Source organism: Octopus sinensis, unplaced genomic scaffold (genome assembly GCF_006345805.1).
Source record: "Octopus sinensis unplaced genomic scaffold, ASM634580v1 Contig11200, whole genome shotgun sequence".
Taxonomy (NCBI): Eukaryota; Metazoa; Mollusca; class Cephalopoda; order Octopoda; family Octopodidae; genus Octopus; species Octopus sinensis.
In genome coordinates, this window is record NW_021832281.1 from 64574 (window position 1) to 89367 (window position 24794).

At 41.8% G+C, this 24794-nt stretch overlaps 1 protein-coding gene across 1 annotated transcript; it reads right to left on the reverse strand.

The window, feature by feature from the left end:
• Positions 1-1898: 1898 nt before the first annotated feature.
• LOC115228866 (histone-lysine N-methyltransferase SUV39H2-like) lies at positions 1899-21959 on the reverse strand. The gene is made up of 6 exons (XM_029799338.2): positions 19953-21959; positions 10636-10715; positions 8857-9714; positions 6503-6655; positions 5428-5557; positions 1899-2843 (listed from the first exon to the last, which is right to left on the reverse strand). The coding sequence occupies exons 1-6, from the start codon at positions 20122-20124 to the stop codon at positions 2299-2301; spliced, it is 1938 nt and encodes a 645-aa protein (XP_029655198.1). The 5' UTR covers positions 20125-21959; the 3' UTR covers positions 1899-2298.
• Between the last annotated feature and the right edge of the window lie 2835 nt (positions 21960-24794).

Genomic DNA, 24794 nt, shown 5'->3' on the forward strand with positions numbered 1-24794 from the left:
AATAATTTAATAGTCTTATGCACAAATATCTGCACAGGAGAATTAAAAATTACTGCCGATTTTAGCAGTTTTGTAACTTCTTGCGGAACCCCTGGACTGTACTGGTGGAACCCTAAGGTTCAGCAGAACCCTGGTTGAAAACCACTGCCGTAAACAAGTTGGCTACATTTGTTTGTTTTTTTGTTTGCTGTGCAGTTTCCTCGTTAGATCCATAAACTTAGTTTTCTGTCGCAAATATAGGAAGGATAATTAAAGCAAATGTTTATATAAAGGATAAAGACCCCCTTCAGTCACGAATGACCGTGGGATTGCACCTAGAAAGTTCCTCTCCTTTAATTAACGTTAATTTCAAATTTTAGCACATAGGCGCAGGAGTGGCTGTGTGGTAAGTAGCTTGCTTACCAACCACATGGTTCTGGGTTCAGTCCCACTGCATGGCACCTTGGCAAGTGTCTTCTACTATAGCTTTGGGCCGACCAAAGCCTTGTGAGTGGATTTGGTAGACGGAAACTAAAAGAAGCCTGTCGTATATATGTATATGTGCGTGTATGTTTGTGTGTCTGTGTTTGTCCCACCCCAACATTGCTTGACAATCGATGCTGGTGTGTTTACGTCCCCGAAACTTAGCAGTTTGGCAAAAGATACCAATAGAATAAGCACTAGGCTTACAAAGAATGAGTCCTGGGGTCGATTTGTTCAACTAAAGGCAGTGCTCCAGCATGGCAGCAGTCAAATGACCGAAACATGTAAGAGAGAGTAAAGGTCAACAATTTTAGGAGATGTCCTATGTCAGTTATGTCAACCCCTGTGTTCAACTGGTACTTATATTTTTGACCCTGCAAGGATGAAAGGCAAAGTCGACCTTGGCGGCATTTGAACTTGGGACATAAAGTTGGAAGAAATGCCATTTGTCAAGTGTGGTCACAATGCTGCCAGCTCACCATTTTAATGAAGAGCTATTTAACAAAGTGTTGTTTTATTGCAAATTTTGAGAATCTTTTACGAAGAACCCGTGATTAACGTTTTGCGGTTAAGCGAAACAGCTGTAAAGTATTTCTGGCATCTCACCCATTGTGTAAATATATACATGTATATGTATATATAAACATTGATGTAGAACTGTATCAATGTATGTATATATATATATACAGGTATGTTTATCTGTGTATGTCTTATGCAATAAAATCGATACAAAAAAGGGTACATTGATCATGCTGCAGGGATGCAAGACCCAACATTTCAGCCTGGGTCCTCCTTCAGAGGGACATTGAGAGGAGAGAAATATATAGGAGAGACCAGAGTTTTACATTCTCTGAGTTGAGAGGAAAAAAAAACTGGCTGCAACCAAGAGCAAGGAAGACTCTCTTGTCTTTCAGTCATTTTTCTCCTTTTCTGCCTTTTTTTTTTTTACTTGTTTTAGTCAACAGACCGTGGCCAAGCTGGGGTAACGCCTTGAAGAATTTTTAGCCAAAATCAATCAAACCCCAGTACATTTTTTTTTTTATCAACCCTGATACTTATTCTATAAGTCTCATTTGCTGAACCATTAGGTTACAGGGACGTAAACACACCAGTTGTCAAGAGGCGAGAGAGACGGGGTGCAAAAACAGGGGCTTCTTTTCGGTTTCCGTCTAGCAAATCCACTCGCAAGGCTTCGGTTGGCTCAAGGCTATAGGAGAAGACACTTGCCCAAGGTGCCACGCAGTGGGACTGAACCCGGAACTATGTGGTTGGTTAGCAAGCTACTTACCACACAGCCATGGCTGGTACTTTTTCTATCAGTCTCTTTTGCCAAACTGCTAAGTAACGGGGACATAAACACACCAACACCTGTTAAGCGGTGGTGGAGGACAAACAGACACAAAGACACATACACATACATATATATACAACAGGCTTCTTTCAGTTTCTGTCTACCAAATCTACTCACAAGGCTATAATAGAAGACAACTTTCCCAAAGTGCCACACGGTAGGACTGAACCCGGAACCACGTGGTTGGGAAGCAAGCTTCTTACCACATGACCATGCGTGCACCAGTCAGCTTTTCTCTGGAGAAGAACACCACATGAAACGTTGGATCTTCCATGCCTCCCCGCAAGTTTACTGCACCTTGTTTATCCATTTTACTATATGCGAGCCTTTCCAATGCAGACCATCACCCAGTATCTTTGGAATATGTCTGATCATATAAGTATGAATGCATGTGTGTGTATGTATGTAAGTATGAATGTATGTATACATATATATAAATATAGGTATGTGGCTATGTAGAGTGCACTGTGCACCACCTGGCACCGTTAAAACAGGTATTTTCTGCAGTTTGCTGCACCGCACTGGCACACGATGCGATATTGCTTCCCGTCCTCTGTTAGCTTGGCGTCGTTGCGAGGTAGCGAAGTAGGAGCCTCGATGCCTTGGCCGTCGGGGAGAGAAGCATTGTCTACAGTATTGGTGACGACTTCTGTTGAGCTGCTTTTGTCATCGTCATCATCTGCTCCGTTCATGGTGGTGGTGTTGTTATTGCTGTTGTTGTTGTGAGGCTGCGTGACTTGCGAGTTGTCGGGGTTGGCCGCTGGGGGCTCGGCTAGGCCCGTGGTGGGCGCAGCCGACGCAGGGGTAGTTGAACCTTCCTCGTTGTTGTTGTTGTTATTGTTGGTGGTGGTGGTGGCGGTAGCGGTGTCGTTTCCATGGCAATCCGTTGTGTGAGAGAGCAGCCCCATGCGGCTGGGCAGCTTCTTGACGGGTTCGTCCGTGTGGTCGCCGCCCTTGTTGGCTCCTGGGGACGAGGGGTCGGCCATTGCAGAGGAGGTAGAAGTGTTGAACGCTGATTGGTTGGCATCGACTGCAAACGAGAATGCAACAAATTAAAAAAAAACACAAACAAACAAAAAGTTTTATTTTATAGATTCGTTAGGTACGAAGAAGGTAGGGGTGATATGTCAGATGAGAAGCAGGGGTCACATCATGTCGAGTGTGAGTGGTTGGTAAGCAAGCTACTTTACCACAGAGCCACTCCTAAATTTTAGAGCTTAAGATTTTAACACTCTTATTTTGTAACCCTTTCGTTACCGTATTTATTTTGAGGTGCTCTGTGTTTCTTTCAATTAATTTTAAATATAACAAAGAATTTAGTAAAATAACTTAGTTATCATTCATCCAGTGTTAGGAACATAAATTGTGACTAAGGTTTGGTGGAAGATTTTAATTCAAAACTTATGAAAACAAGAAATTTGTACTCAGAGCCAGCTTCAGCCAGGTTGGTATCAAAAGGGTTAAGAATTGTTACTCTATTATATATCTTAACCCTTTTGTTACCATATGCTCTGGGTTTCTTTCAATTACTTTAAATATAACAAAGAATTTAATAAAATAACTTATCATTCAGCTAGTGTTAGGAACATAAATTGTGGCTAAGGTTTGGTGGAAGATTTTAATTCAAAACTTATGAAAACAAGACATTTGTACTCAGAGCCAGAAGTGGTTTCAACCAGGTTGATATCAAAAGGGTTAAAAATTGATTCTCTATTATACATCTTAACCCTTTCGTTACCATATTTCTGCTGAGATGTTCTGTGTTTCTGTCAATTACTTTAAATATAACAAAGAATTTAGTAAAATAACTTAATTCTCATTAAGCTAGTGTTAGGAACATAAATTGTGACTAAGGTTTGGTGGAAGATTTTAATTCAAAACTTAAGAAAACAAAACATTTGTATTACAGAGCCAGAGGTGGTTTCAGCCAGGTTGGTACCAAAAGGGTTAAAGAATGTTGCAAGAGAAAATCGATTCATAACAATGAATGTAAAAAATAAAATGAGGGACGGCAAACGTGTTATAAATTGAGTTTTTGATCATTATTCAAAATTTCAAGTGGACTGCGGAGCCTGAAGATGGCAACGTAAGAACTTCAGATTATAACAGAGTTATTTTTAAAGGATTTCGCAATAAAAAATATATTCTTGAAAACATTTTTCAAAAATCTGTGTAAAAAAAAGTAACTTTTTTGCTCCACCCTACTATATGTGGAGGCTGGTTCTGTTAAAAATAGCAGCCAAATCTCCCTCAAACCACACCCCATGTCTAAGTATGTATAACTTCTTAGCATTCAGATTACTCTATCAAATGTAATCCTTATTTATTCACGCAGCTGTGATACCAGTGCCGGTGGCACATAAGGGAACCATTCGAATGTGGCCGTTGCCAGTGCCGCCCCGACCGGCACGTAAAAAGCACCATCCGATAGTGGCCGTTTGCCAGCCTCGCCTGGCCTCCGTGCTGGTGGCACATAAAAAGCACCCACTACACTCTTGGAGTGGTTGGCGTTAGGAAGGGCATCCAGCCGTAGAAACATTGCCAGATCAGACTGGAGCCTGGTGCAGCCTTCTGGCTTCTCAGACCCCAGTTACACCGTCCAACCCATGCCAGCATGGAAAGCGGACGCTAAACGATGATGATGATGATGTTGTTTTGAATTAATCATGCATTATCACATAGCTTTGAGGTTTCAGTGATGTGATTGTTTATTTTTAGTATGACATTGTGGGGTAGGTGTGAGAGGCAGGATCTGGCTGATTTGAACGTGAAAGAGTTAAGGCATCGTTATTACTCAATCACAACCAGTTAATATGCATCTCTTTCTAGTAATTGTTTTAAGTCCTTGTGTATCCACAAGCAGAGAGGGAGAGAATAGGTCTCAGATCATCTGGGAGAGTGTTAACATGTGATAGACCGGTGCCTTATCCAGGAGGAGATTTATCTCACATCACAATGTGTCTGATAAAACACTATATTCTACGTTATCTCAGTTCACATGTAGCCGTGTTGAGGGAGAGAATAGCTACCAGATCATCTGGGGGAGTGTTAACATGTGATAGACTAGTGCCTTATCCAGGGAGAGATATCTTTATCTTTCACTTCACAGCATGAAACCACAGCTAAACTGTTCCAGTTGTGACCATCCTGTCTTTTATTCAGGCATAATGTACCTAGGACTACATTATCTAATGTGTCCTTCTTGTTGTTTAGCCCCAGCAGACCTATGATCAAAGATGTTCCAGTTGTGACCATCCTGTCTTTTATTCAGGCACAGTGTATCTAGGACTACATTACCTAATGTGTCCCTCCTTGTCGATGTTGTTTAGCCCCAGGTCAGTCTCGATCCAGCTTACCTCTGATCAAAGATGTTCCTGCTATGACCATCCTGTCTTTTATTCAGGCACAGCGTATCTAGGACTACATTACCTAATGTGTCCCTCCTTGTTGATGTTTAAACCCAGGTCAATCCCGATCCTACAGAGCTGTAACCAAAACTGTTTTACCATGTAACGTAGCCCTTTTCTCTGGTGTGCAAGCTGAGAGACATTTAGCTGCTATTTCTAGTTGTCTGGATCAACCATGTGTGTGTGTGCAGGTGAAGGAACACTTACCTGTCATCATGTAGTCGAAGGTCAACTCCTCTCCCTTAGCAATATCTCGTTTGGCAAACAAAGCGATCCGAGGTAAGCGTGGATCAAGGGTGTTAATCCACACGCCAAACACTTCCAAATTGGGGTCACACTGCGGATGAAAGACGGAAGATAATGAGGTCGGGTCAACGATGGTATCAGGGTCAACAACCATTTGCGTGTGTCAGTAGTGAAAAGATTTACAAGAATCACATAGTTTTCTTTTGAATTTAAATATCACACCAGACATTGTAAGGATCAATTTGAAATACGCTAATGCCTTGATATAAGAGTTAATTTGTCCCCGGAAACCGCTCGTTAAGCGAAAACTTGTAATGCAGAGAAATAATTAGTCAAGTGATGTTGGGGGCACAAACACAGACACACATATATACGATGGGCTTCTTTCAGTTTCCGTCTACCAAATCCACTCACAAGGCTTTGGTCGGCCCGAGGCTATAGTAGAAGACACTTGCCCAAGGTGCCACACAGTGGGACTGAACCCAGAACCATGTTGTTGGGAAGCAAGCTACTTACCACACAGCCACTCAACAGACTATTTCTTATTTCTTTATTGCCCACAAGGGGCTAAACATAAAGGGGACAAACAAGGACAGACAAATGGATTAAGTCGATTATATCGACACCAGTGCGTAACTGGTGCTTAATTTATCGACCCCGAAAGGATGAAAGGCAAAGTCGACCTCGGTGGAATTTGAACTCAGAACGTAACGACAGACAAAATACCGCTAAGGATTTCGCCTGGCGTGCTAACATTTCTGCCAGTTGGCCACCCAGTAGAACAGACTATTTCTACTAACATCCAATATAACAAGGTGTAATACCTTAATTGGCAGCAGAGACTATTTCCATTAATATCCAACCTTAATTAATAGAAATTAACACCTTAATTAGTAGGACAGATTATTTCTATTTATGTCCAACATAAAGTATAACACCTTAATTTCTACTAATGACCAACATAAGATATCACACCTGTAATTAAAACAACCTGACACCCAAAAGCCTCATTATGCCACAAAATTAGGGAACTTACCGAATGGTTCACAAAATGCGACACGTTTCCATAGTAACCGGCGTCCACAGTGAACGGGCAATCGCCGTCGTTGTAATCTAAGTCAAACAGGTAGGTTCGACCCTCAGCATCGTAACGTTTGCCTCGTCTCTCTGCTTCTTCATTTGTTATTACCTGGGAAAGAAAAGAAAGAGGGGAAATAGAGAAAGGGAACAACAAATGCTGCCTGCTCCAGGAATTGAACCCACACCTTCACGATCACTGTGCACCCACGGCTGAAACTCGGAGCAGCAACGGACTGACTTGACCAAAATGAAATACTTTCTTATTACCTGTTTCTTTACTACCCACAAGGGGCAAAACACAGAGGGGACAAACAAGGACAGACAAAGGGATTAAGTTGATTACATCGACCCCAGTGCGTAACTGGTACTTATTTAATCGACCCCGAAAGGACGAAAGGCAAAGTCGACCTCGGCGGAATTTGAACTCAGAACGTAGCAGTAGACGAAATACCTATTTCTTTACTAACCACAAGGGGCTAAACACAGAGAGGACAAACAAGGACAGACAAACGGATTGAGTTGATTATATCGACCCTAGTGCGTAACTGGTACTTATTTAACCAACTCCGAAAGGATGAAAGGCAAAAATCGACCTCGGAGGAATTTGAACTCACAAAGTAGCAGCAGACAAAATACTGCTAAGCATTTCGCCCGGCGTGCTAACCATTCTGCCAGCTCGCCGCCTTCTTTCTTATTACCATAGTAACAAGTACTCCTTCGTTCCATCAGTCAACACTGAATGATGTGTGTGTGTGTGTGTTGGACAAAAGTTGTTTTGACTGTAACCCGTGTACCAGCTTTAGCCACGACAGCCAAATAGCCAAACTGACATTACAACCCCCAACTGCACAAATATAAACACAGTCTGATGATTAGGTGCAGGAGTGGCTGTGTGGTAAGTAGCTTGCTAACCAACCGCATGGTTCCGGGTTCAGTCCCACTGCGTGGCACCATGGGCAAGTGTCTTCTACTATAGCCTCGGGCCGACCAATGCCTTGTGAGTGGATTTGATAGACAGAAACTGAAAGAAGCCTGTCGTATATATGTATACATATATATATGCGTGTGTGTGTTTGTCCCCCCAGCATTGTTTGACAACCGATGCTGGTGTGTTTATGTCCCCGTCACTTAGCGGTTTGGCAAAAGAGACCGATAGAATAAGTACTGGGCTTACAAAGAATAAGTCCCGGGTTCGAGGTGCTCGATTAAAGGCGGTGCTCCAGCATGGCCGCAGTCAAATGACTGAAACAAGTAAAAGAGTAAAAAAGAGTAAAAGAGCTAGCTGAGTGCCGTTCATTGAGTAATTCCTACTTCCAAGGTTCTGCTAGCAAGGAGACACATCTAGCCTGGACTTTTATCTGCTCCATTCACCTCAATTCGGATTCTTATTAGCATACATAGCAACCCTAGTTGCGAGCTGTGAACTATAAAATAACTTTTTTCAGTTTATCAAACTTCGATATGGGAAAAACCCACAACCGGAAATTGAAAGAAACCTGTCATATGTATATATGTGTGTCTGTGTTTGTCCCTCCAACAGACAACTGATGCTGGTGTGTTTACGGCATGTATAGATAGGGAGACTTAGGTTAGATATCCTAAGGAGCCAATTGGGGCAGTCCATGCTGATAGAAGATGGAGTTCGGTTTTAACATTAATGGAATTAGTAGTTGTGATACCAGTGCCGGTGGTACATAAGAGAACCATCCGAACGTGGCCGTTGCCAGCGCAGCCCCGACTGGCCTCGTGCCGGTGGCATGTAAAAAGCACCATCTGATTGTGGCCGTTTGCCAGCCTCGTCTGGCGTGTAAAAAGCACCCACTACACTCACGGAGTGGTTGGTGTTAGGAAGGGCATCCAGCCATAGAAACACTGCCAGATCAAGACTGGAACCTGGTGCAGCCCTCGGGCTTCCCAGACCCCAGTCGAACCGTCCAACCCGTGCCAGCATGGAAAGCGGACGCTAAACGATGATGATGATCATGAATTAATATTCCTTTCATTGCCATGGTTTCTTTTTAGTATGTACTTTGGTATGTGTCATTAAGTGTCCGACTGGGAGTGGTGCAGCCTTCTGGCTTCCCAGACCCCAGTCGAACAATCCAACCCATGCCAGCATGGAAAGTGGACGCTAAACGATGATGATGATGATGATGATAGTTATCCAGGGGTTCTTTGACCCTATCATTGATGCTCCTAGAAGTCTCAGTAGGGGCATCAATGGTTGACTAAAAAACAGAAAGGCACAAGCAGTAGGTTATACAAAAACTCACGAAACAGCAGCGAAGTGTAAGAAACATATGAACGTACCTCACCAACGTATTCCATCACAAAAGATCCTCGTTTAATTTTCTGAACAGTTTTCACGCCCCATCCGCGCCCGTTGGATGTGCGGAAGACACACACTTTGAACTTGCGACCTTGCTGAACCACCCGATTCGGGCACTCGGGCCCGCACTTACACCGCCGGTTGCACTCATATATCGGGACGCCGCGTCCCACCCTGAGCCGCTTGCCGCGATAGTATGCAAACTCCGTGCCGCAGTTGGCCGGGCAGCATGACTTTCGCTCACCGTAACAGTCCGTGCACTCGCACCCCACGAGGGGATCCTGTGGGATGTCGATGCCATCCATCGCTTTGTAGTCGTTGATGTATTCGAAGTTCTCGGGCGGCCCTTCCAGGTCGACCAAGTTCTCAACACATATGGGCGAAGGGTCGGCACACACGGCGTTCAACTTGTCCTGCCATTCCCTGAGCGCCATCTGCACCATGTGTTTTGTCTGCTTGTAGTGTTTGCTCTTGGTGTTGTTGTAGTTGTTGTGTCGGATGCGCCTCGGCTTCCGGTCCTTACACATCATGAGGCCCTTAATGATCTTGTTAGCGCCGCCGTGTTTCACTGTGGTCAGCGACATGATCTGCATCGGCGTGATCCGTTCGTGGACAGGAGATCGGAACAGTTTGTCGAAGAGCTCCTCCACGCGCCGCCGCTTGTTCACCACATCCCCAGAGTTGCGGTTGTCGGGTGTGGATCGTTTGCGTGACTTCAAAGCAGCCCTTTTTCTGTGGTATTCGTCGATCAGTTCGTGGCATTCCAGGTTAGCCTCAGGTTCCCAGGTATTGAACTCACTACTCCAGCCTTTCCATTTGATGTAATAATAATTCACATCCTGCAACAGACAAATGAAAACAATTAAACACTCGTTAATCAATTAAATTGATGCATAACCATGTGCGCATTTATATATATATATATATATATATACACACACACACATATATACATATACACACACACACATATACATGCACACACACACACATATACATGCACACACACACACATATACATGCACACACACATATACACATACATACACACTCAACAATCAATAACATGTACAAAGAAAATCATATCTTTATTTCAGATCACACCTTAAAAATCCAACAAAAGGTCATCACAAGCGTAGCATATGACCCAATGTTTGAACGGTGCTGTTAACAGGCCAGTTACACAACACTGGTATCAGCCACAACTATGACCGACCTCACTTGGTTTGACAGGTCTTCTCAAGGACGGCATAACTCCAAAGGTCTTGGTCACTTGTCACTACCTCCATGAGGCCCAATGCTTGAACAGTGCTTTTTACGTGCCACCGGCATGGGTGCCAATCATGCGGGACTGGCACTTCGCTCAGTTCAACAGGTCTTCACAAGCACAGCACATCACCCAATGATCAAAGGGTGCTTTTAATGGTCAAGTTATGTGACATTGGCATCAGCTACGACTACGACCTCACTTGGCTCGACAGGCCCTCTCAAGCGCAGCATATCGCCAAAGGCCTCGGTCTCTTGTCCTTACCTCTGTGAGGCCCAACATTCAAAGACTGAGCCTCACCACCTCGTCCCATGCCTACATAAACGCTAAATTCATCACTGACAGAGGGGGACACAGAAACGGGGTCGGGTGGGGCTGAAGTAAATATTTATATATTGTGATGTAACAGTTAGGATTTGGGGTGAGCAAGGAGTGAAGGGATGGGGATGGGGGTGGAGGAAGAGGTTAAGTGAGAATGAATGAATGCCCCTACCTCATCATCTGTGTGATCCACCACAGCTTCCACTTCGTATTTTTCATCTTTGTCCCACAGGATCTCACCACTTTCCATCACTGGAGAAGAAGAAAAAAGGGGAAAAAAAATAATCAACAACAACAGACATCACCATCAACACCACAAACACCAACATTGAGGCCAAGAACACCACCAGCTTCGCTGCCATGATAATTCGAAAATTGCCAAGTGTACATATATATATATTTCTTTACTACCCACAAGGGGCTAAACACAGAGAGGACAAACAAGGACAGACAAAGGGATTAAGTCAATTATATCGACCCCAGTGCATAACTGGTACTTAATTTATCGACCTCGAAAGGATGAAAGGCAAAGTCGACCTCAGCGGAATTTGAACTCAGAACGTAACGGCAGACGAAATACGGCCACGCATTTCGCTCGGCGTGCTAACGTTTCTGCCAGCTCGCCGCCTTAATATATATATACATATATATGTATGTATGTGGATGCATCATGTATATATCAACATTTAGCGCCCGTTTGGACAGGTTGACCAGGACTGATAAGTGGAGGGGCTGCACCAGACTCCAGTCTGATTTGACATGGTTTCTACAGGTGTATGTGTGTGTGTGTGTGTGTGTATATATATATATATTTTTCTTTTTGTGACTGACCAGACCATCGGATGTTGTTACACATCGCTGGTCACATTGTTCGCATTGTTTTAGCGTTTGAATGACGCCACCCCGCTGGCTAAGCGAGCAGGCCAACAGAAGAAAGAATGGGAGAAAGAGTGGTGAAAGAGTACAGCAGGGATCACCACCCCATGCCGGAGCCTCGTGGAGCTTTTTAGGTGTTTTCGCTCAATAAACACTCACAACACCCGGTCTGGGAATCGAAACCGCGATCCTGTGACCGCGAGTCCGCTGCCCTAACCACTAGGCCATTGCGCCTCCACATATATATATATACATATATATATATATATATATATATAAAATTTATTAAGGGTAGAAATTGATGTTAATTAATTAAAACCAGTGGCCCAACATATTAAAAAAATCCGAAGATTAAAATATTTTTTACATACAAAATTTAAAGGACTGACCACTAAGAGTGGACGGTCAACATGCTAGATATATAGCGATTTGTATGTAAATATATATATATATATATACCATCATCATTTAACGTCCGCTTTCCATGGGTTGGATGAATGACTGAGGGATGGCGAACCAGACTCCAATCTGATCTGGCAGAGTGTTTCTACAGCTGGATGCCCTTCCTAACACCAACCACTCAGAGTGTAGTGGGTGCTTTTACGTGCCACCAGCACAGGGGCCAGTCAGGCAGTACTGGCAACGGCCACGCTCGAATCTTTTTACACATGCCACCGGCACAGGTGCCAGTAAGGCGACACTGGTAACAATTACGCTCGAATGGTGCCCTTTTACATGCCACACACACACACACATATACCAGTTGAGGACTGGGGGTTCATATAATTGACTTAGCACCTCCCTCAAATTCCAAGCCTTGTGCCTAGAGTAAAAAGGCATTATTAATTCTGTATTTTAATGAAATAGTCGTTAACAAATGATGAAAATTTTACGTAGGAGGATGCGTGGCTGTTGTAATAACCACATGTGAAACTTCATGGCTGCGTGTGTGTGTGTGTGTGTAGGCAACATTATTGCAACACACACACACACTCCACCATCACCACTCTTTTCCTGCCCCATCCCTTTTTTTGTGGTTAAAACAATGGCAGAATAGGTAGTGGGGAGGTAGGTGAGAAAGGAGTGGTCCCTTTCAGCGCCCAACACCACCTCCAACCCCACCACCACATAATTTTTTCATCCTACCTTAACCCTTCCCCTAAACTCTTCCTCTACTCACCCTCTCTCCCGCCAATAAACATGCAGAGAGTAAGATTCTTTATCAAGTCCACAAGAAGGAATTAGTGAGGCTAGGTGCCCTGGTGCCCTAAACACTCCTTTCCCACTTCAAGTCCCTTTCAATTTAGTTGATTCTGAAAGAGAGAGAGGAAACAGGAACCAACTTTTTGATTGGTACTTTATAACTATATATAGGCACAGGCAAGGCTGTGTGGTAAGTAGCTTGGTTACCAACCACATGGTTCCAAGGTTCAGTCCCACTGCGTGGCATCTTGGTCAAGAGTCTTCTATTATAGCCTTGGAGTGAGTGGATTTGGTAGATGGAAACTGAAAGACGCCTGTCATACATATGTGTGTGTGTGTGTGTGTGTGTTTGTCCCCCTAAGATCGCTTGACAACCAACAGCGGTGTGTTTATGTCTCTGCAACTTAGCAGTTCGGAAAAAGAGACTGATAGAGTAAGTATTGAGCTTACAAAGAATAAGTCCTGGCGTCAATTTGTTTGACTAAAGGCGGTGCTACAGAATAAAAGAATATATATATATATGTTTTTGTCCTGTTTTTACCATTATTGTTTTTTGTATTTATATTTGTGTGGCATCGTCCGTTTTTCTGTCCTTGTTTCGTATACATTCGATCCTTTTTCCAAGAAATCTAATGCTCGTAGCTTAGATTTTCCTTGGGGCTGGCCAGATCTGAGCGATCTCAAGATTAATCAGCCGAAATTGCTAGGATGATCCAGTTCTTGACTGAAGATTGAAGGCTTCGAATGTCCCGTCCGTGTTTTTTGTATCGTCTTCTAAATGTTTTACGTTCTTGTCCCAGTTTGTATTTTTCTACACATAATATATATATATATATATATATATATATATCATCGTTTAATGTCTGCTTTCCATACTAGCATGGGTTGGACGATTTGACTGAGGTCTGGCGAACCAGACTCCAATCTGATCTGGCAGAGTTTCTACAGCTAGATGCCCTTCCTGTGGCCAACCACTCTGAGAGTGTAGTGGGTGCTTTTACGTGCAACTAGCATGAGAGGCAGTCAGGCAGTACTGGCAACCGACCATACTAGAATGGTACTTTGTACACGCCACCAGCATCAGCCATGACTACGATTTCACTTGACTCAACGCACACCATATTGCCCGATGACCGAAGGGTGCTTTTAAACGGGCCAGTTATGTAACACTGGCATCGGCCACAATCTCACTTGACTTGCTGGGTCCTCTCAAAGACACTCTAACCACTAAGTCCCACACAAACTGGGTATTCCAGTTGACTTGATCAACAGAACAGTCTCTTACTCTTTTACTTGTTTCAGTCATGTGACTGTGGCCATGCTAGAGCATCGCCTTTAGTCGAGCAAATCGACCACAGGACTTATTCTTTGTAAGCCCAGTACTTATTCTATCGGTCTCTTTTGCCGAACCGCTAGGTTACGGGGGATCGTAACCACACCAGCATCGGTTGTCAAGCGATGTTGGGGGAACAAACAGACACATATATACATATATACAACGGGCTTCTTTTCAGTTTCCATCTACCAAATCCACTGACAAGGCTTTGGTCGGCCTGAGGCTATAGAAGACACTGGCCCAAGGTGATACGCAGTGGGACTGAACCCGGAACCATGTGGTTGGTAAGCAAGCTACTTACCACAGAGCCACTCGACAGGCTTCTTTCAGTTTCCGTTTACCAAATCCACTCACAGGCTTTGGTCAGCCCGAGGCTATAATAGAAGACACTTGCCCAAGGTGTTACACAGTGGGACTGAACCCGGAACCATGTGGTTCATTAGCAAGCTTGGGAAGTTCCTTCACACAAATGTAGGTAGGGTTAAAATCCAAGCTGTGTCCCCTTGAAGCACATCTGCTCATTCCAGCACCCACTTCTCTCTACCACTCAATTTGTTCTTTACTCTCACCCCCTGACCCCTATCTTTATTATTCCTGACTACTAACTAACCATATATAAACGCTTCATTGTATTATTCGATTCTCTGTCTGAGAAATTCCTTATATATCTATCCGACATGTACAAACTTTGTAACTCCTATTAGGAAATGAAACATGTGTAATGGTGTATAAATAATATCAATAAATTCTCCAACTTTCTGTTATGTATGTAGGCATGTATGTATATATGTACATACATATATGTGGAGGCGCAATGGCCCAGTGGTTAGGGCAGCGGACTCGCGGTCATAGGATCGCGGTTTCGATTCCCAGACCGGGCGTTGTGAGTGTTTATTGAGCGAAAACACCTAAAATCTCCACGAGGCTCCAGCAGGGGATGGTGGTGATCCCTGTTGTACTCCTTCACCACTCTTTCTCTCACTCTTTCTTCTGTTGGCCTGCTCGCTTAGCCAGCGTGGTTGCCGTCATTCGAAGGCTAAAACAATGCGAACGCATTGTGACCAGCGATGTGTAACTACATCTGAAGGACTGGTCGGTCACGTGATATATATATATATAATATATATATATATATATATATATATATATATAGCAAATAAGAAAATGGAGAACACATTAGTTGGTTCATCAACTTTAGGACATTAAAATGTTGACTTATCAAAACGACAACCATAATAACATACATACATTTAGTATATTATTCTATGCATATAAGATAAGAATACAAGCAGTTATTAAAAAACATGAATATAAATTATAAAAATTACTTACAGCTGTTTCAGCCCATAGATAAAAGTATCTCATTCTGCCTATATTAGTCAAGTGTATTGAGGAGGTAGGCAGTTGAACATGAAGTACATACATATATATCTAGGCCTCGTCAGAGATTATAAAGTACAATCATAAAAACATAAAACAAAATACACACACATTTGAATATATATATATATATATATATATATATATTAGATAGATAGATAGATATAAATATACATACACATCCATATCCATGAGTACACTATAATATTCATTTATTACTAATATTATTATAATTATTATTAATATTAGATTACGTGTATTCTGCTATTCACAATACATAGTATATGAAATATAAAATATAGAATATAATATAATATATAAACAGGGAAGGTTTACAAAAATCAACAAAAGACGAAGGCAGGTGGAGTACAAACAAACAAATGTATTAGTATGGCGCTCAGGAATAGAAAAAGTCTTTTAGATTTCGAGCCTATGCTCTTCGACAGAAAGATACACAGAAAAAAACAAGGAGAGAAAAAAATGCATGTAGTAGCTAACAATCTCTCATGGCGTCTTGATGTTTACGAAAGATGTAAGCATATTAATTTTACAATATCAGTATATCAATATTTCATACAGTTAATATGGTTATTTCAATATTATCTCAATATATATATATATATATATATTTGGGGTACTTAGGTCTGCTCAGGACTTAGTGCTTGCTTTTTCCATGGGTATCAGTAAGTATTTCATTTATGTCTTACGTATTTATCGCTGACGAGGAGAAAATTCTTACGAATTAACTCTGAAATTGGGACCAATATGGTAATAACGGATTTTTTAGAAATTTCTATCGGCTTGTTTCAAGACGCATATATGGCATTAGAATTTTTCTTTTGCCCTTATTTTATAAGTTATATATATATATATATATATTACATGGTTTCGAGTTCAGTCCCACTGCGTGACACTTTGGGTAGGTGTCTTCCACTATAGCCCCAAGCCGACCGGAGCTTTGTGATTGAATTCGGTAGGTAGAAGTTACTGCCGTGTGTGTGTGTGCGTATAGCTGCTCAGTGCCTCTCCGAAAGAGAGAGAGAGGGATATATATATATATATATACGTTTAAATATTTGTTGTGCAAGATTTTTTATTGGCTAAACTGGCAATATGACCATTCCGAAATATAACATATATATATATGGGTAACACACACAATTTTTACAGTTGTCACCTACTCTTCCTCCTTCCTATTCTTTATATTTTTCCCTCCCCCCCTTTTCCCTTATTTCTAATAATCTCCCACACTTTCAGCTTTCTTGCTCCCACTCACTCTATCTTTATCTTTCCAGCTTCACTCCCTCCTGGGCCACTCCCTTTTACCTTCTCATCTGTAACGCAAGGAGACATGTAGCTCCTCTCCAGCAACAAGCCTGTTCTATTCCGCCCTCTCCACCTACTCTCACACCCAAAACCCTCATCCCTTGACATAATGCCTCCTCCCTGCTTTCTCCTGTAGCGCTCCCTACTCAGCCAAATAAAACCCTAGGATTGCAGGCTACACTGTGACATCACTAGCACTGATGCATCATCATTCAATATCCCTTTTCAATGCTGGCATATGTTGGATGGTTTGACAAGGGTCGCACCAGGCCCTGATTGTCTGTTTTCCCAGGGTTCCTTTGCCGGGATGTCCTACGTAATGCCAACCACTTGACAGAGTGTACTGCTGGGTGCTTTTAATGCGGTACCAGTACCAGGAAAGTGGTTGGTGCTAGGAAAGGCATCAAGCTATAGAAAACACGCTAAAGCAGACACTGGAGCACGATGCTCCCTTCATAGGATCTTGTCAAACCGTGCAACCCATGTCCACCCACATAGAACGTGGGCATTAAATGATGAGACTCTTTTTCTCTCTCTTTTTACTCTTTTACTTGTTTCAGTCATTTGACTGCGGCCATGCTGGAGCACCGCCTTTAGTCGAGCAAATCGACCCCGGGACTTATTCTTTGTAAGCCCAGTACTTATTCTATCGGTCTCTTTTGCCGAACAGCTAAGTGACGGGGACGTAAACACACCAGCATCGGTTGTCAAGCAATGCTAGGGGGACAAACAGAGACATACACACACACACACACACATATATATATATATATATATATACGACAGGCTTCTTTCACTTTCCATTTACCAAATCCACTCACAAGGCATTGGTCGGCCCGAGGCTATAGCAGAAGACACTTGCCCAAGATGCCACGCAGTGGGACTGAACCCGGAACCATGTGTTTGGTTAGCAAGCTACTTACCACACAGCCACTCCTGCGCCAATCATCATCATCTAATGTCTGTTTTCCATGCTGGCATCATCATCATCATCATTTATCGTCCGCTTTCCATGCTAGCATGGGTTGGACGATTTTGACTGAGGGCTGGCGAGCCAGATGGCTGCACCAGGCTCCAATCTTGATCTGGCAGAGTTTCTACAGCTGGATGCTCTTCTTAACGCCAACCACCCCGAGAGTGTAGTGGGTGCTTTTTACATGCTACCAGCACAGGGGCCAGTCAGACGGCACTGGCAATGACCTCGCTCGAATGTTTTTACACATGCCACCAGCACAGGTGCTAGTAAGGCGATGTTGGTAACGATCACACTCGAATGGTACTCTTTTACATGCCACGGGTATGGAAGCCAGTTGGTTGCTCTGGCAATGATCAGGCTCAGGTAGTGCTCTTGGCACCCTACTAGCACAGGCTTAAGTGCCAGTAAGGCAACGCTGCTAACAATCATACTCGAATAGCCGCTCTGTCAACGATCACACTCGTATGGTGCTCTATGCACCCCACTAGCACAGATGCCAGTCATCGAATTGAATTTGATTTTGATTTCACTTGTCTCAACAGGTCTTCGCAAGCAGAGTTTAGTGACCAAAGAAGGAAAAGGTATGCATAAGCGGGCTGGTTACGCTCCTGGCATAGGCCACAGGTTGTCAAATCGCCTTACCACGAAGAGTGTGTTCTCAAGAATGATCTCAGCAAAAGCACCAGAATGTATAAAATAAGCAAGACAAATGAAAATATACAAAATAAAACGATTACCTATGTATCATGATTTCATTGTTAACAGGTCTGCTCAGGACTTAGTGCTTGCTTTTTCCATGGGTATGAGTAAGTATTTCATTTATGTCTTACGTATTTATCGCTGACGAGGAGAAAATTCTTATGAATTAACTCTGAAATTGGGACCAATATAGTAATAACGAATTTTTTAAAAATTTCTATTGGCTTGTTTCAAGATGCATATTTAGCATTAGAATAATGCAAAATGCAAATGTCTGCAACTCTTCAGTGTAGTCTGTCACAGAAGAGTTGCAGATATTTGCCTTTTGCAAGTGTTAACAACGAAATCATGATACATAGGTAATCGTTTTATTTTGTATATTTCCATCTGTCTTGCTTATTTTTACATTCTGGTGCTTTTGCTGAGATCATTCTTGAGAACACACTCTTCGTGGTAAGGCGATTTGATGTCTATCTCTAGCATATTAGGAATCTACTTTAGTGGTCATTCCTCTTGTTAATTGTAATATAATTTTTAAATATTTGGATTTTTTAAAATGTGCTAGACCACTGGTTTAAATTGATGTTGATTGATAGCAATTTCTAGCCCCATTACTTAATTTACATATAGACATAGACAAACATCGATAGACATTGACAAAGATAAAGAGATAGACACTGACAGAGACAGACATTGAGATAGATATAGAGACAGAAATAGACACAGGCAAGGATAGACAATGAGATAGACACAGACATGGATAGACATAGAGACAGAGATAGACACAGAGATAGACATAGAGACAGAGATAGACACAGACAGAGACAGACATTGACAGAGATAGACATAGAGACAGAGATAGACACAGACAGAGATAGACATTGAGATAGATATAGACACAGGCAAGGATAGACACAGAGACAGACATAGAGACAGAGATAGACATTGACAGACAATGAGATAGACACAGAGACAGACATTGACAGAGATAGACACAGACATTGACAGACAATGAGATAGACACACACATGGATAGACAGAGACAGACATTGACAGAGATAGACAATGAGATAGACATAGAGACAGACAATGAGATAGACACAGAGACAGACATTGACAGAGATAGACATAGAGACAGAGATAGACACAGACAGAGACAGACAATGAGATAGACACAGACATGGATAGACACAGAGACAGACATTGACAGAGATAGACACAGACAGAGACAGACATTGACAGACAATGAGATAGAGACAGAGACAGACATTGACAATGAGATAGACAGACAATGAGATAGACACAGAGACAGACATTGACAGAGATAGACACAGACAGGGATAGACAGACATTGACAGAGATAGACACAGATAGATAGAGAATGAGACAGACAGATAGACATAGATATAGAGATAGATATAGACAGAGATAGACAAAGTGATAGACATTGACAGAGAGACACAGACAAAGATAGACAGATAAACAGAGATAGACACAGACAGATAGACGATAGAGATAGACAAAGATAGATAGAGATACATATAGACATAGATAGGTATAGACATATAGAGATAGAGACAGACAGACAGAGATAGATAGATAGATAGATAGATAGACATTTAGATAGACAGTTTCCAATATGCATACGTAGATATTTAGAAAGAGAATGTGAAACAAGGAGGTTCAAACTCACGTCTGTCTAGCAGCTTCGATGCCATCATGGGGCCGACTTTCTTCAGCATCAGATAGACCAAATATCTGTTGGTCTCCGACGAGAACTTCACGTTCTCTTCTTGGCACATTCTCTGCAGATCCAAAATCCCCGACAGGCAGGGCACCTGCACGTCGTCTTCCTGGCGATGCATTCTCGCCTCCACAACTCTTCCCTTTTCTTGTTTTTCAGGATTGTTATTATTATTATTATTATTATTATTATTATATTGTTGAATTTAATTAATTGCTAGATTAAGTGAGGGCCGCAAGGGCCCAAACCCGTCAGGTTTTTATATACCAACCTATTCAAAACATGTATATATACATACACACACGGATGTATTTCTATGTACGAATGTATATATGTGTGTATATACGTGTAGGAATGTATTTACTAATGCGTGTTTGTGAGTGTATATATATATGAATACTTATGTGTATGTATGTATAAATATGTTGAGACGGAGGTTCTTGTTTCGGTGACTTCCGGTGAGGTCTGGAATCGAACTCGAAACGTAGATGATGGCAAAACACCGATATTAACAACAGCAGCAATAGTAGTGGTGGTAAAAACTAATACTAATTACTACTACTACTACTAATAGTAATTATAGTAATGATGATAAGACTAATGGTGGTTGTTGTTGCTGTTGTTGTTGTCCCTGGTGGTGTGTGTGTAGACTCCTCGTGGTGTTTTTGGCCTTTGTGAAGAAAAACGGTTTTTTGGTCTCGCGATCAGGTCTGGGATTACGTCTGATGACGACGATGATAATGATGACGACGACGATTGATGATGATGACGATGGTGATGGTGATGACGATGGTGATGATGACGATGATGATGACGACGATTGGTGTTAAGTGTTAAGTGATGACGACGGTGGTGGTGGTGGTGGTTAAACGAAAAGCCTGGGACATTCGAGGTCAATTAAGGGCGGCAAAAAGAACACAGTGCTCGTTCTACTTAATTAATTAATTATTTAATTAATTAACTAATTAATTGACAACGTTGATGAATGACGAAGAAGAAGAAAGACAACGGATGATGTCCAAAGATGGTGATGTGTTTTTCTCTCTCTCTCTGATTAAAAGGATTTGGGTTTCGATTCCGCTGGGGGCCAAATTAACGTGGGTTTCAACACCGGGAGGGGTCGTGTTGGGTCGGTGTTCGACTATGTGACTCGGTGGACTTAGACACTCGCTTCTGTGAGTGTATATGTATCTGTATGCCTCGCTGGACGAGAACTCCCGTTTACAAGAGTCCCTATGTGCCTCGGTGGACGTAGACATGCGATTATGTGTCTGTACATCTGTGTAACTCGATGGACTTAAAAACCCGCTTGTTTGTATATTTCTGTGCCTCGGTGGACTTAGGCGCCTTCTTGTGTCTCAGCGAACTTAGGTGTTTGTGTATCTGTGTGCCTCGGTGGACGTAGACACCAGCTCATATATATGTGTAGTGCCTCGATGGACGTAGACACCCGCTTGTAAGTGTGTACGTGCCTCGGTGGACGTAGACATCCGCTTTTTAGTGTCTGTTTATCTGTCTCGGTGATCTCGGCCACTCGCTTATATACATGTACGCCTCGATAGACGTAGACACTTCCTAGATATGTGCTACACACAACAGCAATATCCGCGTAATTAACAATCCGTGGTGTTTGGGGAGGGAGAACAAAAAGTCAATTTAAGAGGCAATTAGGTCCGGTTTGGTTAATTAAGATGCGAACAAAATTGTGATGTTGGACACGGCGATGGTCCTTTATTATTATTATTATTGTTGTTGTTGTGGGTTGTTATGTTATTGTCCCCTCTTATTTCCCCGAATGACTGGTATCGCTATTGTTGTATAGTGCAGAAGAGGGGGACAGGTAAAACACTCGGAAAGAATAGGAAACTGACACGCGGCTGGTGTTAATATGTGTGTATATATATATATGTGTGTATGAATGTGTATGTATATATATCTCTAGATATGTGTGTGTATATATATATATATGTATGTATATCTCTAGATATGTGTGTGACTATGTATATAACAATAGTTATGTGTGACTGTAAGTATGTATATAACTATAGATATCTGTGAATGTATATATATATATATATATATATCTAGATATGTGTGTGACTATGTATATAACAATAGTTATGTATGTATGTATGTATATAACTATAGATACGTGTGAATGTATATATATATATATATATATATATATATATCTATAGATATGTGTGTGCCAGTAAAAAGTCTATATATCCTCCGTGCGTGTGTATATATTTATATCCTCCATGTGTCCGTGTACATTTCTATAGATCCTCCATGTTGTGGCCGTGGCTCCGTGTAATATGATGATCCGAGATCGAATTTCAGGGTAACTGCGAGGAGAGAAAGAAAAGAGAAAAAAATATATAAGATTTCGTTGTTTTTTTCTGAGTAACATAAAAGACAATATACGTGTGTCAGTGTGTCCCGAGGTGGGATTTCCTAATCAATATTATTATTATTATTATTAATATGGTCTGCTTTGTTTGCTGGTTCTAATGCTGATAGCCTTTGTCAAGTCTTTCACAGAGCCATTATACATACATATATATATGTATATATATATGTATGTATATATATATATATATATATGTGTGTGTATGTATGTATATATATATATATGTTGAGCAAAATTTAGATTCAGATGAATATGGTACTTAAGTCAAAGGCACCAGAATTTTGTATGGTATTGTCCATATAAATCCACGAATATATATATATATATGTATATACAAGCGTGTATATATCTATATACATATGTCTTTATGTATGTGTGTTTCCACGTATATATGTGTGTGTGTGTGTATATATATATATATATGTGTGTGTGTGTGGAATGCATGTGTACATTAATATATACATGTGTATGCGTGTTTGCATATATATATATATATATATTTGCGTGTTTATGAATGTGTGTATATATCCATATACATATGTATTTATATATGTGTATATCTACGTATATATGTGTATATATGTATATATAAATTACTGACCGGCTGTATCTTGTCTCTTCTCCACAACGAAAATGAAGCCTATATATATATATATATATATATATATATATATATTATATATATATATATATATACACGCACCAAAGCAATGTCCTGTCCTGTGATGTATTCTCTTTCTCCAACTATTTCTTGGTGTGGTGGCCCGGCTCTCATTCACATCCTAACATAGAAATATATATACATACATATACATATATATATATATCCTTACATCTATATACATACATGCATATATATATATGTGTATATATATCTACACAGCTAAATATATATATATGTATGTATGTATATGTGCAGTACTAGGGGTTCGGTTCCACACGAAATCGCACAGTCGCAAGTGGGAAGCCGGCCGGCGTCAGTGGCTGCGTAAGGGCGCCTGGCTGTGAGTGCTTCTTCGGCAGGGATCGAACTGGCGCCGTCAGCTTGGCAGGAAGCTGTTGGACACATTCAAATAGTTCGCGGCCATACGCTTCTGCCAACTCGATCCTCATTGGTCGAGACGAAACGCACGTGACCAGCAGTAGGCGGGAGAAAAGAAAAAAAGTGGTTCTTCCTTCAATGTGACAAGGGGGAGATCACTCTCACTTTCTCGCGCGCTCTTTTCCTTCTCCCCTCCCACTCCCTCTCCCTCTCCTACGTTACATCTGCCCCGTTCTCTCACTGCCCCCCTCTCCGTCTCTCTTTTAATTCCTCTTCCCACTCCTCTATTTTAATTACTTTAGCACTCTATCCCTCCCTCCCTCTTAAGTTCCGATTGTTGTCTCTTACTATCCCTCTCCCCATTTCTCTCTCTCTCACTTTTATTACCTTTTCTTTCTTTCCCCCTCTCTTCACTAACCTTACTCTTACATATCCCCTTACTCTAAACTCTCTACAACTCCCTTTTCCCTTCTACTCTCTCTATTACTCCGTCTTCCTCGTTTCCGCACTCCCTCCCTCCCTCTTATTCTTTTACTATATCTCTCCACCTTCCTCCTCCGTTTTAGTCCCGCTCTTTTTTTCCTCTAACTCTCACCCCTTCACTCAAGCTTACCCTCTTTGTCACTTTTTCTCCTTCTCTCTCTTTGCTTCCTTCCTCCCGCTTACGCTCTTCCACTCTTACCTTTTCCCTTACACACTCCCTCACTACCTCTCTATCCCTCGCCTTCTCTCCCTGCCACTCACTCTAACCTCTTACTCTTTCTCTCTCTCTCGGCGAGTGAGAGTCTTCCGGACAAAGCCGGGTTCACTTCCTTTACTTACAAACACGACACGAATGCCAAACCGAGGCTGAAAAACGGTGTCGAAGGAAAATAGACTAACAATCAAAGTTGTTCCAGCCGCGACCACCCCTGTCTTTTATTTCACACACAGTGTATCTAGGACTACGTGATCTAATCTGTCCTTCCTTGTTATTGATGTTTAGCCCCGAGTCAGTCCTGATCCAGCAGACTTATGATCAAAGACGTTCCAGCCGCGACCATCCCTGTCTTTTATTCACACAGAGTGTATCTAGGACTACGTGATCTAATGTGTCCTTCCTTGTTATTGATGTTTAGCCCCGAGTCAGTCCTGATCCAGCAGACTTATGATCAAAGACGTTCCGGCCGCGACCATCCCTGTCTTTTATTTACTAAATTCTTTGTTATATTTAAAGTAATTGAAAGAAACACAGAGCATCTCAACAGAAATATAATAACAAAAGGGTTAAGATATATAATAGAGAAACAATTCTTAACCCTTTTGATACCAACCTGGCTGAAACCACCTCTGGCTC

Excerpts from the sequence above, each read along its gene's own strand:
- LOC115228866 (XM_029799338.2), bottom strand. The coding sequence starts at position 20,124 with ATGCATCGCCAGGAAGACGACGTGCAGGTGCCCTGCCTGTCGGGGATT. Across the intron at positions 10,716-19,952 it reads ATCGAAGCTGCTAGACAGAC|TGATGGAAAGTGGTGAGATC; the intron begins GTGAGTTTGAAC and ends CTTCTTCTCCAG. Across the intron at positions 5,558-6,502 it reads CGCATTTTGTGAACCATTCG|TGTGACCCCAATTTGGAAGT; the intron begins GTAAGTTCCCTA and ends TTTCATCCGCAG.